The 19953-nt window shown below is 39.3% G+C and overlaps 1 protein-coding gene across 1 annotated transcript in view; it reads right to left on the minus strand.

Moving 5' to 3' along the window:
• Positions 1 to 1609: 1609 nt before the first annotated feature.
• The window catches only part of SMCHD1 (structural maintenance of chromosomes flexible hinge domain containing 1), a 119108-nt gene continuing 100764 nt past the window's right edge, over positions 1610 to 19953 (minus strand). The window contains exons 38-48 of the mRNA XM_080936447.1: positions 17859 to 17985; positions 17604 to 17723; positions 15588 to 15673; positions 14285 to 14407; positions 13437 to 13627; positions 11725 to 11834; positions 11514 to 11584; positions 9200 to 9371; positions 5551 to 5709; positions 4848 to 4962; positions 1610 to 2404 (exon numbers count right to left, since the gene is read on the minus strand). Coding sequence (XP_080792573.1) covers positions 2377 to 2404; positions 4848 to 4962; positions 5551 to 5709; positions 9200 to 9371; positions 11514 to 11584; positions 11725 to 11834; positions 13437 to 13627; positions 14285 to 14407; positions 15588 to 15673; positions 17604 to 17723; positions 17859 to 17985 — 1302 coding nt within the window. The 3' untranslated portion in view covers positions 1610 to 2376. The remainder of the gene's footprint in view (positions 2405 to 4847; positions 4963 to 5550; positions 5710 to 9199; positions 9372 to 11513; positions 11585 to 11724; positions 11835 to 13436; positions 13628 to 14284; positions 14408 to 15587; positions 15674 to 17603; positions 17724 to 17858; positions 17986 to 19953) is intronic.

Below are 19953 nucleotides of genomic sequence, written 5' to 3' on the forward strand. Positions count from 1 at the left end.
TTAGACTGCAGAAAACCAAATAGACCTATTAAAAAATGGGCTATAGAGCTAATCAGAGAATTCTCAACTGAGGAAACTTGAACGGCTGAGAAGCACCTAAAGAAATGTTCATCATCCTTAGTCATCAGGGAAATGCAAATCAAAAGAACCCTGAGATTCCACCTCACACCAGTCAGAATGGCAAAGATCAAAAACTCAGGTGACAGCAGATGCTAGTGAGGATTCGGAGAAAAAGGAACACTCCTCCACTGTTGGTGGGATTGTAAACTGGTGCAACCACTTTGGAAATCAGTCTGGCGGTTCCTCAAAAAAGTGGAGATTGTACTACCTGAGGACCCAGCTATACCACTCCTGGGCATATACCCCAAAGATGCTCCAACATATAACAAGAACACATGCTCCACTATGTTCATAGGAGCCATATTTATAATTGCTAAGAGCTGGAAAGAACCCAGATGTCCCTCAACAGATGAATGGATACAGAAAGTGTGGTACATTTACACAATGGAGTACTACTCAGCTATTAAAAACAATGACTTCAAGAAATTTGTAAGCAAATGGATGAATGTAGAAAATAACCTGAGTGAGGTAACTCAGTCACAAAAGGACACATGGTATGCACTCACTGGTATGTGGATATTAGACAAAGAGCTTGGAATACCCACAATACAACTCACAGACCACATGAAGCTCAAGAGGAAGGAAGACCAAAGAGTAGATGCTTCAGTCCTTAGAAGGGGGAACAAAATAATCAAGGGAAGTAGAGGTAGGAAGACTTGGGAGGAAGAGAGGAAGGGGAGGGGAAAAAGAGGCGCAGAATCAGGTGTGGGAGGAGATGTACAGAAGGTCAGGAAATTGAACAGAGGTGTGTAGCAATGGGGGATGGGGAGTTGGGAGTAGCAACCAGAAAGTTCCAGACACCAGAAAAGCAAGAGCTTCCCAGAACCCAACAGCGATGACATTAGCTGATATACTCCACAAAGGGGAGGAGAATCTGTTGAGACCATATCCAGAGGTTAGGCAGTCCCCCCTCCCCAGTTAAAGGATGGGGCCACCCACTCATCTCCAAAATTTTAACCCAGAATTGCTCCTGTCTAAAGGAAATACAGGGACAAAGAGTGGAGCAGAGACAGGAGGAAAGGCCATCCGAGGTTAATTTTTTAAATCTTGATTTCAGATTTTTCTCTTTTTAAAGATTTTTAAATTTTGTGTACATTGGTGATTTACCTTCATCCATGTCTGTGAGAAGATGTCAAATCTCTGAACTGGAGTGACAGACATTATGTCTGCTGTGTGGTGCTGGGAATCAAAAGCAGGCCCTCTGGAAGAGCAGCCAGTACTTTTCATCACTGACCGTCATGCCAACACCGTCTTCAGATTGTTCTAAGACAGGGTCTCGTTAAGTCAGACTGAGCCATATCTCCAAGGATGTTAGGATTACAGGAGAGCTCCGACTGAGTTCCAACGACGTGGAGGAGTCATGTCAGTATTTTGTACTAAGGTTTCCCAGAGCTTTACATGTCAATACAGAAAACCACTAATTTGTTTGGGAAGAGAAATGATTGTTGTTTATTAACCTTGCTGCAGAATCAGAAAGGATTAAACACACACATTTCCTGGGGCAAAAAACTGTACCCAAAGTATTTCTTACAAAATAACTTCACAGAGCAAAAGTCTTACACTTACAGAGACACACAGAGTATGTTAGCGCGAATAATGCACAGTTTCCATGTTTATACAACAGATCCCTAACAAACTCTGCATTCAATGTTTGTCTTCTTTAACCTCTTAAAAATAGTTGTAAAAATTATAAAATAATGCAAATGCAGAACTGAAGCAGAGGCTATAGATAGTATTAATAAATCCAGACAGTACTTATAAAAATCGATGCCGCTGCGTATCTTACTTATATACAGGACACAGTCTTCAGGCTGTCCTATCGTCACCGATGTTTGTGTTTCTGAACATTGAAATCCTCAGACACCTGTGCTTTCTCTGTTTTAATGCAGAATTTAACTTTCCACATATACTTACAATTAAATATCTAGTTCTAGGATTTTCCTTACACAAAAGACAAAACATGTTTGTTAAATAAGTTCACAAAAAGGCAATGAAAAAGGTTGCTTTTAAGAAACAGTTCTAATATATTCATGATTATGCTGAGGAACAGGAAGATATATCTTCAGGGCAGGAATGACCACCGCTGGGTAAAAGTGTGCATTTGCAAGTTGGCAACTGAAGGAAGGGTCCAGTGACTGGAATAACCCCAGTAAATTCGTGCTGCCCCATGAGATTCTGAAAGTTGAATAGCTGCTTCCAGGCCCATTTGGAGAAACAGGACATTCTTGCCAGGATTATTGAAGTCTTCAGAAATGCTCAGTTTGGTACATCACCTTTTGGTCGTCTGAAAGAGACAAAAGCAAGGCATGCTCAGTAAGCACAGCAGCCGTCACCCCACCTCCATCAGACAGGGCTTCAGTTATAACCTTTCTTGAAGCAGAAAAACAGAACAACCACCATGATATACAGTGACTTCTTTCCTAAATTCCTTGATCATTTCAGAATGCTTGAATATCACATGAACTCTGCTCTAACTCTGATCCTAGTGTAAACAGTTAGTACAAGTTTTAATTATTTAGTAATCATACATATCTCATGTGTGTATGCCTATAGCATACATGAACAATTTGAACTTCAGCTCCTCAAACAGTGTAGTCTGAGATACAAACTGCAGACTATTTACTCCCTCACTGTTCCCCCTTTTGAATGAAATTATGATTTCAAGAACAGGCTGAGGACGCAGATGAGTGTGTGTGAGGTCCTGGCCTCAGCTGCTCTGTGACTGTCCCATCTTTTACTCTCCTTCCCTCACATGCAGTAATGAACACAGAAAATGCCTTGGTATTTATGTACTGTTATGCAGATACAACTAAATTCTCTAACAACAGCACCTCCAAACAGATATAGTTTTAAAGAAACCCCACATTTATGTATTTTATTTAGTGTGTGTAGATGTGCATGCCTGAGTTATTTATGTAAATTACATGCATACGGGATATCACAGATCAGGAGAGGTGTCTGATCCACTGGAACTGGGGTTACAGACAATGGTGAGCCATCATGTGGGTGCTGGGAACTGAATCCAGATCCCTGCAAGAGCAAGTGCATCTGTCTGGCCTCTTACTACATTTTTCATGAGTAGAAAACTAGCTAGAGGCACAGGTGTCTGCCTGTCATCTGAGCAATACAAAACCGTATACAGAGATAAGTTCAGGCTCACGTTCTTTCACACTTACACCCTTTAACCCAGACTCTCCTCAGAGGCCATGGTTTAAGTTACAGTTCTGTAATGTTTCTTCTAGCAAATGACATATTAGGGCTAATAAACATGACATGAGATTTTTGTTAAGAGTTAGCACAAATAAGTAAAAAATGGAAAGCTATATAAATATGTGTGTAATTATTTCTTCTTTTCCTATTAAATTGTTCATTTTATGAATGAAATATGGTATTTCTACACTGTTAATGACATTTTGGACCAGCATGCAAAGGGACTTGCTGCCAAACAAGACACCTTCAGTTTGATTCCCAGGGCCCACACAGTAAAAGACAACTAACCCCCTGCAAAGAAACCTCTGGCTTCTGTCCTCAGACCACAGGCATGTGGGAGGCAGACAGAAATGGGCATATCTCAGTGAGTTTGAAGTCAGCCTGGTGCACACAATGAGTTCCAGGACATAGCAAGACCCTATGTTGTCTCAAAAATAAAATAAAATAAATTTACATTGTTTACATGGATACAAAATTGTAAATCTAAACCTTTCATTTTTATGCATGTATGCCTTTGATGAAGGTAATAAACTATTATTATAACCACTATTACTAACAACTGCTAAAATAATTCTCTCCTTTCCATACTGTAAAATCTTTCTTGGGGTGGGGGGTAGGATGATGTCATTATGCAGCAAGGCAGGTCCAGGGTAAGGGGAATCTTATCCCTGGATGAGAAGGAAGGGCAGGCAGGGAAAAGTCCAGGAAGCAGGAGAATCAAGATGGAGGATGATCCAGATCCAGGTGAACTAGATAGATTTATCTTGTCTAGGTGGGCGGTGTGTATCTTTATTAATTGGCAGTGAATTTATTTTGTGGATGTATTGTGGATTGAGAATTTGACATATAAAGGTGCCATGTTAGAGAGGACCGTGCAGAATGTGATGTGTGTATGTGAGGGGTGGTAACTACCTCTTGGGAACAGTGTATGAAAGCAGCTGGTAGAGAGACAGCCAGAGTACGGATCCTGCGGATTTGGGTGGAGTGAGACTGGTAGCCACAGATTATTTTATTTTTAGTGCAACAGTGGGGGATGGGCTGAGATAGGGGGTCACTCACTTAGCAGTATTCTCAAACCCAATATTGCTCATGCTGGCCTCAGTCTTTAGATTCTCCTACCTCACCCTCCTGGGCACTGAGATTGCAGGGATGTGTGTACCTTTGCTTCCAGAATGGTACCAACTAGGTAATACCCTGTGAAAAGCTAAGAAAGCTGCTGTCATTACATTACATTATGTCATTACATAATTCACCCAACAGATCCCTCATCGAGCAAAGATTACTTTCTTTAGGGTACAGTCAGTGACTGAGCAGTGTGATCCCTCCATCGTTAACTTGCCTTCACCTCTCTACCCTGTTATGTGGTAATCACCAATTTTTAATTTCCATATCCACTATTTTAAAAATACTAGCTCAGCCTCAGGAAATTCAGAAATAAATCTATAATGATTTTCAAGTGTAAAAACAGAGGATCTTTGATAAAGTTACCAATGGTAATCGGGTCCCAATATGCTTACCTATTCTGTCTGGTGGATTCTCTTCTCATTCTTTTAGTAGGGATTGGACACTCTGTCACCTCAATCTTTGGTGAGTGACAAAGTGAGTCATTACACCTGCGCATAGGAGTCATTCCTGTGAAAAAAAATGTTAAGTAACTGGTGACCATAAGAAAGAAGAGCAAATATATATTAACCTTTGAAAAGGAACTCAAAACAATACTCTCTTACTTCTTGTGATGGTTAGTTTTTGTCAACAAAAACACCAACTAGAGCCACTTGGAATGAGGAGACCACAATTGGGGAAGTGCCGCCATCAGCCTGAGTGCGTCTGTGGGGCACTTGGATGCGGGAGGGCCCGGCCCAATGAAGGAGGTGTCACCCCGAGGCAGGTGGTCCTGAACTGTCTAAGTAAGTTAAAGTAGCCATGGGAAGCAAGATGGTAGCCAGTATTTCTCCATTGCCTCCATTTAGTTCTTACCCTGGCTTCCCTGGATGACCAGTTGCAGCCTGTGAGCTGAATGAAATAAACCTTTTCCTCCCCAGCAACAGGAACCTTAACTAAGATACCATTCGGGTAAGAGGATGGTTTTAAGCATCTGTCAGACAGCCTGGTGGTTTAAATCAGTTCCAGTCCTAAGTCATTTGCATTCTTTCTTTTTAAATCCAGACTCATCATTAATGTTCACTGTCAAGTAAAAAGTTCACAAAAGTAAACACATACCGAGTTTCTGCTCTATTCGTTTCAGACTTTTTTCCTGTTCATCAAGTTCCTGCTTTTTCTTCTTCATATCAGGAGTGTGAAGATACTGCAGCTGATTGTCCAGGTCCTCGGTCACACTGCTGAGCTTGCAGAGAGCAGTGCGATATTGCTGAATAAGATCTGCAAAGAAGCAGACATCTGAATAAAGAGCCAACACCATACCAAATCCATGTTTTACAAAAACAGAATTAACATCACCAGGTAACCCATAAAAACACATGTTAAAGTCATGAAGCATTCAATGAAAAGAACTAGTTGAGACAACACATAAAACGTAACAGTGGTTACATTTTAATTTTCTTTGATTTAATTTGTTTCAGTGTGAGGAATGAATTTTCAATGACCACCCTCTACATTTTATTTTCCTTTTTCTCAGGACCTGGCACACACGAGGGAAATAGCCTAAGACTAATTACACTCCCAGATACCTCAAGTTTTCTATATGAAAGTGCCTGGTCATTTTGATATCCTGTTTGACTCAGAGCATTCAATAGTGAGCAGAAGAACACGAAATACTGTGCTGTCGGAAACCACTACTTCCCTGGTTTGTAATAAAACCAAGTGTTAACTGTGTGACTGCACACACAGCAACTCCTCACAGACTTGTTTTGTGTACAGAGGATGGGAAGAGTGCAGATCTTTAAATTTAACTGTATGATCCTGGGATAAGAAGGTTGTTCCTATGTAGGTGTGTAACACACAGAAAACTCACGCCCTGTGCCATTCCTCTCACCTGTCCACCCGTCCTACACTTCTTATGTTCCCACTGACTCATTTCTCCTTGTGACACTGATGCCCACATGACCGCCTACCAGTGTCACAAACCTAGGGCTCCCAAGGAGAGAAAACAATATATTTCCTATGACACACTTAATTGTCTCCAACTAAATCTATTTTCTTGCAAAGGGCATGACTTCATTCTCCACTGTGCATGTGACCCTCATCTTACCCATCTCTTTTGTCAGTGGTCGGGTAGGACGGCTCCATAACTTGGCTATAGTGAGTCATGCTACAAGGGCAGGCAGTGGTCTCTTTAATATGCTAATGAATTCTCTGGGATAAATCTCTAGGAGCTCTGTTGGGTCCTGTGGTATTTTTAATCCTTCTGTCTCTTTGAAAACCTCCATATTGTTTCCATAGTGACTGGACCAGAAGTGCACAAGGACTTTGTTGATGTCCTTATCAACAAAATGAGTTTTGATGATATCCTTTTCTGACTAGAGAGAGATGGAATCTTCATGTAATTTTTGCTGAGATAGTATTTTTGTGCACTGTGTGTGAAGGTATGCCTCTGCCCTTCCTCACCTGTTTAAGGCACCTTCTGATTGGTTAAATAAAGAACTGACTACCCAATGGGGCTTCTCAGCAGAGATAAGAACTGTGGGAAAAAAGGTGAGGGGGATTCGCCAGCCAGTCACAGAGGAAGGAACAGGTGCCAGGACTGAAGGAGAGGTAACAGACCACGTGGCAGAACATAGATCAGAATAATGGGTTATTCTAATATAAATATTCCAATAGCTCTATCCAAGTAATAGGTCTAAACAAGCAAGCTGGAAACAAGTCTAAGCTATGGCCTCGGCCTCATAAATAAATATTCGTCTCTGTCGTCATTTGAGTGCTGGCAGGCCAGACAGTCTGGTGATGATTACTTACATTTCACAAGTTTCCGTGTGACGTCGTTAACATAAACAAGCAGGTGTATGAATCCTACCTACACTGTTTTCCAACTACTGTTTTTAAAACTGTTAAAGCTAAAGTGGTATCTCAAAACTGAAAGCTATCCAAATTTAACAGCTGGATTAAAAGTATCCATTTACACAATGAAATATTATTCTGCAATGAAAGTGAATTAGTTACCAACATACAAAGCAGACACAAGTTCTTTACATATATATAACGTACAAAATGGACAAAGGGAACCTGTGCCATGGGGAGTGAACAAAGTGTCAGACAGACGTGGAGAGCAAATGAGCAGCTTCTGTAGAGCTGTGTGTTCTGCTCACTTTCAAACGTTTGCAGTACCACAGATTAAACATGCCAGTCAGTGCTCTACCGCTGACATCATCAAACCTGATTTCTAATTTATTATGAATATGGCGCTATGTTTATAAATGTGTAGTTTTCTATATGTGAATCACACTATCACAACAAAGTGAACCTTGGGTTGTGCCTCCTGCAAACCCAACACGTGGGAGATTAAGACACGAGAATTACCATGAATTCTAGGCAAGCCTGGGCTGCATGGTGTCAAGCCAGCCTAGGGCAGAATAAAATGGTCTCAACCAAAGCACAGCAAGCCAAAAGAACAAAGTGTGACACACACAGTGGAGTATCAGCTGGGTTACCAGGAAAGAAAACTACCATTTGCTATAGTGGAGAAGCCCTGACCTCAGGCTAAGTGAATAGACATAAAAGGATAACATACACTTTCTCCTCTATGGGTTACGTAGAATAGTTCATTTCACAGAGTTTCAGCAGGAGGAAGATTGCCAGGAAAAGGGGGTGGGAAAGTGCTAAGTTTCAGATGTGCAATATGCATTTTGGGAGAGAGAATGCACATCCATGTGAAAGTATTTAACAATACTGAATTGTGCAATGAAAACAGTTAAGATAGAAAATTTTACTGTATAAAATAATAGCATAAAAAGGCTAAGAAATCACTGTTTGGTACACATAGATGTCAAGCACATCACAACCTCATGAAATAAAAGCAGGACTCTGTAAAGTGAGGGCACTCAGCGACTTCCTACTCAGCATACACACTTCGGAGCAGACACGGAGGACCACAGTGGCTGACGTGAAGGAGGTAGCTGAGAGATGAGAAAGTGGCAAAGGGTCCATATCATACTTCATGAAAAAAATATTTTAAGGTTTTGCTGGTCTCAAATTGCTATGCAAGTGAGCCTTCCTGTCTCAGCCTCCCAAATAGTCAGTGCAGGCACATGCTACCTTGGCTGGTTCAAAAACTCAACTATATAAATTGAGACAAAAACAAATGGTTACCTAATAAGCTACTAATTTAACAAGGCAGAATATGCTTTAATACATAGTAAAAAAAGAGGCATTACTCATCCTGCCTACACTACTGCTCTCTTGCAATAATTCAATAAAGGAAGAAGAGAGCATATTTCAACCACTTGGTTTTTATAACAACAAAACCATTTTACATTGTATATATTGGTTACCAGTTAATAATTTTGTTACATTAGACTCTGAATACATAAGCCAAAAGAGAATGTTAAAGTCAAATCAGAACTTGGACTTAGAAACTCATTCAGCTGGGAATGTAGCTTTGGTACAATGCTTGCTTAATAGATGTGAACCCTCTCCCCTTGCACCGAGAAAACAAAGTAGATAAGAATAGGGGATCCTCGGGAGATACTGTAGTGACCTGGAGCTGTTTACCTAACATGCAAAGCCATCAGTCAGTTTAACCCCAACACAGAGACACTGGGTTTGTGGTGATAAGAACTGAGAGGTGGAGGGAGGAGGGTCAGTAAATTCAAGGCCACATCCAATCCCATGGTGAATTCCTGGACAATCTGAGATTTGTAAGGCACTGTGCTAAAACAACAAACAAAACCAAAAACTCACCCCACATTTAACTTACCTATTTGTTTCCCCAAGAGCACACACTGTTTTGGTACTGGAGCTCCAAATACCATTCCCCGGAGTTTGTCCATTGGCGGAGCTTTGTTCTGAAGGCCTCCAAACTTCCCATTACTTCTAATCCTATCTCCATCTCTAGTCAGGAGTGTGGGGCAGTGTGTGATTTTAACAACCTATTGAGGGCACAGACACTAATTAGCAAGAACCCAACTCCAACTGCTCTAAAGAGTAATTAAATCTCAGTTTATAAAGAACATGATCTACAAGGCATGGTGACACACGTCTTTAATACTAGCACTTAGGGAGGCAGATCTCTTTGAGCTCAGGGCGGGCCTGGTCAATAGAGTTCCAGGACATTCAGGGCTCTGTACTGCCTCAAATAAAACAAACCAAAACAAAATAGGAATATTAACAAAAATAAATGAACATCCAAACCAAAAACAACAGCAACAAATTCAATGTGTACATGTATTGATAGGCAAAAAAGTAAATGAATAAGCTGCATGGCTGTGGCAGTGTTTTCACAAAGTTAATTAGCTAATGATATATAAAACGAACTTGGGTTGAAAAGCCCATTGACAAGGAGGGAGCCAGATGAGTTTTCAACTGCTAAATACTAGCTTAAACTAACTTCAATTGGCGAGAAAGGGGTCAAGAATTAGATTTTCCCAATTAATCAAAATAAAAGTATCTCACTGGATGTAGCATTTTATGATCTCTAGAAGTGTATTCAGTAACTCCACTTAGGTATGTACTCAAACATAGTCTAATGAAATACAGTAAACTCACTAAACTAAAAGTTTCACAGTCTGTCCTAGGCTGGCCTAGAAAGTATGTTGTGCTAAATGTTAGCCTTTTACTCACACTGTCCTTAGGAGCTGGAATTAAAATGTAAACCACTACAATCAGCTGAGAGATAGTATTTTTACAGAAACAATCAGTCGTTAATCCAGTGCCACTGTTTTCATCATAAAGGGGAAACGCAGACATGATCACACACACGTCAGAAGAGATGCGAGGAGGCCAGCCAATTGCAAGGAAAGGCAAGAGGCCCTGACACAAACTCTTCCTTCACTCATGGCTTCAGAAGAAATCAACTCTGCTGAACCCTGGACATGGACTTCCAAGCCAACAGATATGAGATAAAAAATTTCAATTATATATGCAAGTTATAGCTTTTCCAATATGAGACTGTCCCTTTTCAGTTTTAGACACCACACTCCTATCATTCTAATTTGTCTCAATTTTACGGTGAGTTTTGCATTGGTTTTCACAAGGTCTGTCATTTGTTTACATATCATCCAATGGAATCTTCTACACACCATATGCACATGCATACACATGCATGCACGCATGCACACAAACACACACATACACACACATGGCTCTGCTACATTACATTTTAACAATTCTAGAACTAGAGCTACAAATTTTAAAAGGACATATGATAGCTCTGTCTATAATTTTCAGAGGAAGGCACAAACTAGCTTCCATGATGGCTGTATCAATTTGCACCCCATGAGCAGGAAGTCAGAGCTCCTCGTTCTCTACATCGTAATGTTTCTCCATGTTTGTGTCAGACTTCCTATGATGGCCATTCTGACTGGGTTAAGTTTTATCTCATAACAGTTTTAATTAAAATTATTCTAGGGATGTTGAATCCTTTAAAAACAATTATTGGTCATGTGTCTATTTGTTGACTGGCGGTTTTAGTCCCTTGGTATTTTATTTCTGCAATTCTTTGTAAATTCTGGGAATTATGCTCACCCCTGGACACGTGCACGAGAACTGCACAGTGTTTTCAGCCATACTCCATGTGCACTGCAGCTCAACTCACTATGGCCAGCAAATGCGGCTAACCCAGCAGTCTACCAAACGATGAATGGATTAAAAAACCTGGCATACTATCTAGCTTTAAAAAAAATGAAACCACAAAATTTGCAAGAAAATGGGTAGGCTTAGAAAGAATCTCAAATATTAAGTAAGGTCATCCAAAGAATAAAAGAACCACACATGTTCTCCCTCACACGTGAACCTCTAGCTTACAGTGCACGCATGAAAGAAATGGTCACGTGCACATAGCACACTACAGCACAGAGGGCGATGTGCAAAGAAACACACTTGATAGTGCAGGCGTGAGACCCAAAGCTGAGCTCTAAGCCTCCCAGCGGCTCCAACTGTGAGGAGTTCACTGAGATGCAGACTGTGGGTCTGGGCAAAAGCCTGTGTAAGTGGCTATACTGATCTATCTGTATGGTGTTTTTATTTCTCCGTTCTTCACAATAGTGATTTAAAAGAATAAATGAAGTACATACCTCTTTTCTATAATGATTGGCTGCATCTATGTTATCCAAAATAATGGTGTCTCCTAACAGCATACCAAAAACTGAAAACATCAAAATATACAAAATTAAATATTGATAAAAGTAGCATTTATAAGGACATAATTTTTCAGTTAATAATTTATAGATTTATGTCAGAAATGTTATAGGTGAACAAAATAAAAATCACCACAGTATTTTTTACCTGTTTCACAATGTTCAATATTATCTGGAAATGTTAACAAATCTCGGGCATAGACTGGATCTCCAAAGGGCTTAAAATGTAATTTACCATTTCGGAAGTGAGGTAGAGGTCTAAATTTAAAAAACAAAACAAAAGAAAGGTACTTAAACAAAGCATACTTAAGTATTTAAATTTAAAAATGCACTTAGAAAACCACAATAATTATATGCACGTTATGTGATCACATATTCTGTTCTAGAAATGAAGATTTGCTATATGAAATATCTGGTTTAGCGACTCTTGAGAATCTGGCAAATAGTATATGGTGCGTACTATAGTTGGATTCTTACATGTTTCTCTCTCCCTCTTAATATGTGTTCTTAAAACTGTGTGTGCACCTTTGATCTCAGCACTTGAGAGCCAGAGGCAAAAGGATTTACAGAACTTCAGGGCAGTCAGGGATACATAGAAAAGAAGTGAAATACTCCTTCCCAAAAAAGAGCGTGTAAAGGTACTAAACAGGAATAGAGCCAATATTCTAGAGTAAATTCTAATTGTAAACATCTTGCTTACATTGAATTTTAGTATTTTATAGCTATTTTGAGAATTTAACACATTCATATTCAACTCTTATCATTTCCCCAGCTCCTTGCAGATCCACCTCCCTATTTCATTGTCTTTTCTCTTTCTTTCTTTCTTTTTTTTTTTAAATCCACCAAGTTCTATTTGTGCTGCCCACATACTCATGGGCACGAGGCTATCCAATGGAGCATGGTCAACCAGCCAGGGCCCACACCCTTCAAGAAAACTGGCTCCTCCCTTTAGAAGCCACTGTCAACAGCTCCTCAGTCAGGCTGGTGCTTGTGAGTTCCTTCCTCTTCCATGCTGGATCTTTATCTTGTGTAGTTCTTGTATATGGGTACAGCAGTCCTCGGTGGGGGCAGGGGTGTGGATCAGAGGACAAGGTCAGCAACTTCTCTCAATTACTCTTCATTTTATTTTTGAGCAGGATCTCCTTCTGTCTGCCTAACCAGCAGTGGGAGTAGAGGAGTGATACGTTTGGTTTCCATGTGGGTGCTGGTAACCTGAACTCGGTTCTTTCTGATAGCACAAGAAGCACTTCATTAACTGAGGCACCCCTCTAGCACCTACCCGCACGAAGCCCCCAAACTCCACTGGGTCTTTAGCAATTACAAAGAGAGAGGCGGCCTTCCTAAATGGAAATGTTTTCTCCTAAGAACTACTATTTTTGGTAAAGTGCATGTGGTATAAGCATGAAAACCTAGGTGTGGCATGCATTTATAACACCAGCATTGGGGATGTGGCAAAAGTTGGATCTCTGGAGCTCACCAATTAGACAACCTAGCAGGATCTGTGAATACCAAAGCCAAGGAGACCTCTGGCTTTTACATATATGTGCATTTACTTGTATGTGTGCATGTACACTCAGCCACACACCCATTATTTAGACAGATGTTTTGATGTGTTGGAATTCTTATGATGCCTAAAACAAATACTAATTAACAGCAGAATGGTAGGCAATAGCCTGTAATAGGTATGATTTAGGATGGAAGCAAAGCAGGAACTCAAATACGAGTTTGTTATGTCAGTAAGATCATCCTGACTGAGAAGATAGTGTAACGTGTATTCAGCGTGTATGAGGCCATAAGGTTGACCCCAAGCACTACAGAACAACAAAGTAGACAAGTATCACTTCCATTTTTCCCTCTAACCTTTTCCAATCTGGAAGAGTTTTCCTGTAAATAGAATCAAGGGGCAACACTTGCTGGCGACCTTGAGTCTCATTGTAGATGCAGCGTGCAGCATCTGTGGTTAGGGTGACCACACAATCCATGTCACTCGCCAGATGCCAAGAAATAACCATGGCGGCTCGATCATCTTCAATTTGTGCCAAATGTGCAATCTAAAGCCATTTTAATGAAAACACATAGAAATTAAAAATAATGGAAAATTTGTCACTAATTAAACACACTTATTTCATATTTAATGTCTATAATAGGGAAGGAAGGTCTTGCTGATCATGAAGTATACTTAAAGATATGCAATAAAACAACCAACTTTTAAGGTTAAGCGTGTATTTAAAATACCTTTCTAAATATATTTCTATCAGAAAAGTAATCTAAATGTTACAAATAAGAACAATTGCTTCATTGGGAATTAGAATAAGTCATTTTCTTACAAATACTTGCCTGTGGTCACAAGCATTTCTGCTCCAAGCCTGCTATCACTGGGATATACTTCTAAAAGCTCTGTGTTGTGCTAGTACAATTAGGTCTACCACTTATCTGATGTGGTAGCACAGACCTGCCTAGAACTAAGAATTTCATTTCACTACAGACCCATCATGATATCTGCCCTACTTCCCTAACTTGCAATACATTAATGGGAAAAAATTAACAAGATGGAGACACAGGCAGGGGTGTTGTAAAGTGCTGTCTAGTATATGGGAAACCCTAGACTCAGTCCTCAGAACCATGGAGTTCAGGAGAGAGAACAGACATAGTCTAAACAACACAAGATAACAAGATGTACTGTTTCTTAAAAAGCTTAAAACACAAACCTTTCCCAAAATATCTGCACTGCGTTTAGTATAGTTTGGAAGGGTGCACAGTCTTCTGGGCCTCTTCTTAAGCTCATTCTGTTCTGTTATCTTTTTTTCCAAAAGTGCTTCAATGTGAGGTATCTGTAATCAGTAAGGAATATCATGTACAGAGTGAGGGATCTGTAATCAGGAAAATTCATGTACAGAGTGAGGGATCGTAATCAGGAAAATTCATGTACAGTGTGAGGGATCTGTAATCAGTAAGGAATATCATGTACAGTGTGAGGGATCTGTAATCAGGAAAATTCATGTACAGAGTGAGGGATCTGTAATCAGAAAAATTCATCTACAAGGTTAATTGTTGTTTTTAACAGGCAACCAAGGATATAGGAAAACCAGTAATTTGGAGTACTTGGGAAAGTTACTCAAATAGGCATTACTTGATAGAAAACTCTCAATATTTACCATGGGATACTGGGCCATGAAGTCCATAGCATGCCCCACCAGTACTTTCATCACTGAGCTACACTCCCAAAGATAAAAAGCCTTCTGAGGAGGGAGAGGAGCAATGCTGGGGCCTTACTAGGCTCTTACATCATAGACTCAGGCTCTACTGCTGAGCAGTTTGTTCAGTGCTTTTTAAACGATCTTAGTTACGAGATGCACTGTCTAGCCAGATCTAGCAGTATTTGCCTGTAATCTCAGCCTTCACACGGCTGAAGAAGGAAGACTGTCTACCAAAGCCAAAACCAAAAACAGAGCAAAAGATTAAAAAAAAAAAATCCCAAACACTCTGTAGTTGTCTTTCCTTTAAAATTATATCACAGACACTAAAGAGTATAAGCTAAACTTATAAACTTATAAGACATATAGTGGGGCTGAAGAGACAGCATAGTAATGAGAATTTATCACTCTTGCAGAGGATCAGGGTTCAATTTCCAGCACCCATATGGTGGCTCTCAACAATTCAAGGCCCCCATCCCAGGTGATTCAACCTGTATGCATGTGAAACATCACATGTATGAAATATTACATCAAGCAATCAAACATAGTGTATGCAGTATACACATGCCATGGTTCACATGTGGTCAGAGGACAAATCCTTGACCCCAAGCCTGTTAGACTCCCCCAAATCCAAATGAAGATTGAAAGAAAAAACAATTCCACAAAGCTGTTCTCTGACTTCCACATGTACACCATGGTACATGTATAGACTATGCAACCACGCACACATACAGTTAAAAGCAACAGTGTCTGTAGAATTCCTAATAAAACAAGCAGTTGAATTTAATAAAATATTACTGGACACTTGAGGCTGTACCTGTTGTGTTGCAGGAATATCAATGTTGTATGCTTTTAGTTCATTTCGTAGCTGGGTCTCTTTTAATTTTGCTTCTTCAGCTTGGCCTAAAATAAAAATTAAAAAAAAAAAAAAACAAACAAAAAACAACAACACACTTTTAATAGTCCTTAAAACATAGCTTTGAAAAAAAAATCAACTACTTTTTTCTTTTAATGAAAACTAACTGGTGATAAGTGGTAAGCTAAGCTCTGACCCCAGGTTCAGTGAGACATTAAGGAGAAGATGATGCACTTGAATCCCTGGGTATCATCCTGCAAACTCATGATTCTGGATTCAATCCTGATCCCACATGTGGACACTCGAGTCACACTGCTGCAAAGGAGCTCTCTCCCAAGTTAAAGGTTTACGAGTTGGGCCGGTGACTCTCCTTTAATCCCAGCACTTGGGAGGCAGAGGCAGGAGGATCTCTGTGAGTTCAGGGCCAGCCTGATCTACAGAGTGAATTCCAGGACAGCCAGAATTGGTATGCAGAAAAACCATGTCTTGAAACCCATCCCCCCAAATTTGTAAACAGTCTGTACAAATGACATGTCAACTTCATCTCTATTACTGTCTACCTGATGTCTTATAAAATATGGAAAGAGGTAACACAGGGAATACATGGTTCTTTCTTAATTGTTCAAAATCGGAACTATATTATAAAATGTGTAAATAACTTTATTTTAAATTTCATTTTATACATATGACTGTTTTGTCTGCATGCTTGTGTGTGCACTACTTGTGTGTCTGGTACCTAGAGAGGCCAAAAGAGGGTGTTGAATACTCAGGAACTGGAGCTACAGATGACAGTGAGTAGCTGTGTGGTTGCTGGGAACTGAACCTGGCTTATCTGGAAAATCAGCTGCTGCTCTTAATCCGTAAAGCATGTCTCCAGTCCCTAGATACTTTAAACCATGTAGCTTATATACAAAAGCACAAAACTAAGGTGGTGAGATGGTTGAGTAGCTAAGAGTGCCGCTGCTCTAACAGAGGACCTGGGTTCAATTCCCAGTACTCACAGGGCAGCTCACAACTGCCTGTAACACCTGTTCCATTGGGCACCCAGGAAAAACATGTAAGCAAGCAAAATTCCTAAACACATAAAAAATGAATGAACTTTCTGTGGTGTGGTGGTAGCAGACGCCTTTAATCCCAGCACACTAGAGGCAGGAGTAGGCAGATCTCTGAGTTTGAAGCCAGTCTGGTCTACAGAATGAGTTCCAGGATAGCCAGGGCCATACAAAGAAACCCTTTCTTGAGAAGAAAAAAAAAAATATATATAAAATTAAAACAAGTTAAAACTCATAGTAAAACAAACAAACAACAAATTAACAAAAAAATCTGGGGACTGGAGAGATGGCTCAGTGGTTAGAGCACTGACTGCTCTTTCAGAGGTCCTGCGTTCAATTCTCAGCAACCACATGATGGCTCACAACCATCTGTAATGAGATCTGGTGCCCTCTTCTGGTGTGTCTGAGGACAGCAACAGGGTACTCACATACACAAAAAACTAACAAATGAAAAACAGAATATGGAGCACAACTCAACAAATGTCTTATTTTAACTGTATATGAAAATCATTTAAAAGATAGCAAACATGTTCTGGGCTAACTGAAGAATAAATTAAATGATTAATTTTTAGTACTTGTAGACCCACACGCTACTGTGGTACATAAAACACAATGAGCTCATAATTAAAACTAAAAATTAAATTACATATCATCCTTCCAGTGATACCTTTTGTCAGAAGCTGAAACTAGATAAGTTAGCTATCAATATTGTCAAAAGCCTTAAATTCTCCACAGGTCCACATTTCTAGAGAAAAAGTTGCAACTTTTAGAATCTGTAAGCCTGCTACAAGCTTAAGTAAGGAATACTTGGTGTTAAAGCTGCCAGATGACCAGTAACAAGCTGTTCTAACCACCCCACTTCTATTTCTAGAAAGCAGTCAGGTGGTCTCTGCCCTGCATTACCTTTGAGTACACGGTAACTTACATTTCATTTCATCTACAAGCTGCTTGTTGGCATCAAAGAGGCTTCTGTACATAATGATGGACTTAGACAACTCATCCTTCTCCTTCGTAAGTGCTGCCATTTGTTGCTGCTTTTTAACATCTAAGGAAACATTTCATATAATTTAAACAACTTATGAACATGTACGCCACACTATGATGCACATGAAAAGCAGAGCAAGGCTGTCTACAGTGCCGCTCACAGCAGAGCACAATCATCTACCCTCCTGAGGCTTACCGTTGTAAAACATAAATGGCAGGCTGTATGATTCTAACGTTCTTGATAAAGCTGACAGCCGGGGCTCAAAGATAATAAAATATTCAGTACTATCCTTTCCAGGACAATTTTCTGCCAGGACTAGAGTCTGTGTAAGTAAAAAAGGAATGAGAAAATAAGATTTAAAAGAGGCATTCCAATGTTACATGTGTGGTCATACAGCTATCAAACAAGCAGTAAAAACTGGCCATGAGAAACACACACTAACTCTTCATTTACTAAACCATCAACACAACCACACAAAACACAAAGAATTTACCCTCGATATTAGCTGCAGACCCAAATGATGTAAAGAATACAACTTAGCAAAAACTACCTATAATGGACAATTATAAGGAAAAGTTGTATTTCCCATCACCCTATCTTTATCAATGGCCATTTCTATCTCAACCTGCAAAATTATTTTGATTCCGACCTTTAGGTTGAAGCAGGGTAAAACTCGCTAATGGAATAAAAGTTACAAAAAACATTCACAAAGAAATACTCCAAGCACTGGGTTTAAGTTACAGCTGTCACCATGGGAGACCAGTCCCAGGTGACAGAACAAGAGGCCCCTGAAAATATTAAAGACTTGTTTTTAAAACCTTTATTCCTTCTTCATCTCACAAAAATATACCTGAGCTCATGACCAAGCATATAATTAGCAACTGATGTAATTACAGATATTTTAATTCAAACGTATTTTCAGTTCTGTAGAAAAAGACCCTAGATTCTTTGCTCTCAAAAATACAATACAACAAAAAAGAAAAAGAAAACAAAAAATCCTAAACTGATAGAACATTACAGATCATAAAAACATAAACCCATAAACATTTACAATTCTTTTTCTTAAAAACTAAAGAACAAGTCATGAATAAGCCAATTCTCTGTTCTACTCCACTTTTGAAAACTATTAGCAATGTATATACAGGAATTTAAGTACATATAACATGTTTCTATTTAAAAAGTAACATTTTAACTTGTTTGGTAACACTTGATTTGTTAATGACAATTCATGAAGTGTTACCAATTTAAAATGTTTATAAATACCGATAAACTACACTATAGTGATGTCTTTGAGTGCCAAACACTTGAAATTTTCACAATTACTTGAGAAATAGGGAACAAGTATATCACTAATTGTTTCCTTGCAAATTAGTTTTCTAGAATGCTAAGAAATATGGCTAATTAAAAGCTTATTTTACTAGATATCAAATGTCCCATAAAGAAGGGAGAAGAAGCTGTATCAGTTTACCTTTTCATCAGCAATGTATAAAAATACCAACTCCCCTGGTGAGGATCAGCATTTCACACTAATAATTATTGCTTTAACTAGCTGCTCTTTAAGCATTACCAAATTCATGGCGATTTATTCTTTTTAATTCAAAGAATTAATTTTCTTTATTTTTATCCTAGATTGCCAAGAATCATCAACAGTTACTTCTTTTAACTATGTTTATCACATGCTCATCACAGAGATTAATATATAATAGTTAAATAAACTATGTGAATAGGAATTTGGCATATGAGATGGACCTGTGCATATTAGAATGAAAACGAGACTGTTTTTAGAAGATTTCAGATCATGTAGGCAAGCAGACTATAAAATGATACAACCTATGAACCTGATACATGACAATACCAGACTATGGTGTAGAACCAAGCCTAGATAGAACATTATATCCAAATACTAACTGTATTCTCGTTGGTGTTTCATATATATTCTTGAAAATGATGGTTCAGCAGTAAAGGATGAAGACTTCAATGTTCAACTCCTAGCACCCAGCCACCAAGATATAAATATGAACTAATATCCTTCCTATCATTCATGGAGAAGCTAAGCAAGACAAGGCTCTCATGTTTACTCAGTGAACAGGAAGGACCTCTGCTGGTGAGGGGGGAATTCATACCATCAAGTTTAGATTTTATAAGCAGCTTCTGGGAATATAACTACGTTTCTGACTTAACTTCAGGCAGAACAACTTTAAATGCAGACAGGGAGGAAGGGGAAGGCTCAAGGAAAGTGGGGCGAGCTACTCTTCCGACACCGTCCCAGTTCGCATGTTAAACCAGCTTA

This window comes from Micromys minutus, assembly GCF_963924665.1.
Source record: "Micromys minutus genome assembly, chromosome: 23".
NCBI classification, from domain to species: domain Eukaryota; kingdom Metazoa; phylum Chordata; class Mammalia; order Rodentia; family Muridae; genus Micromys; species Micromys minutus.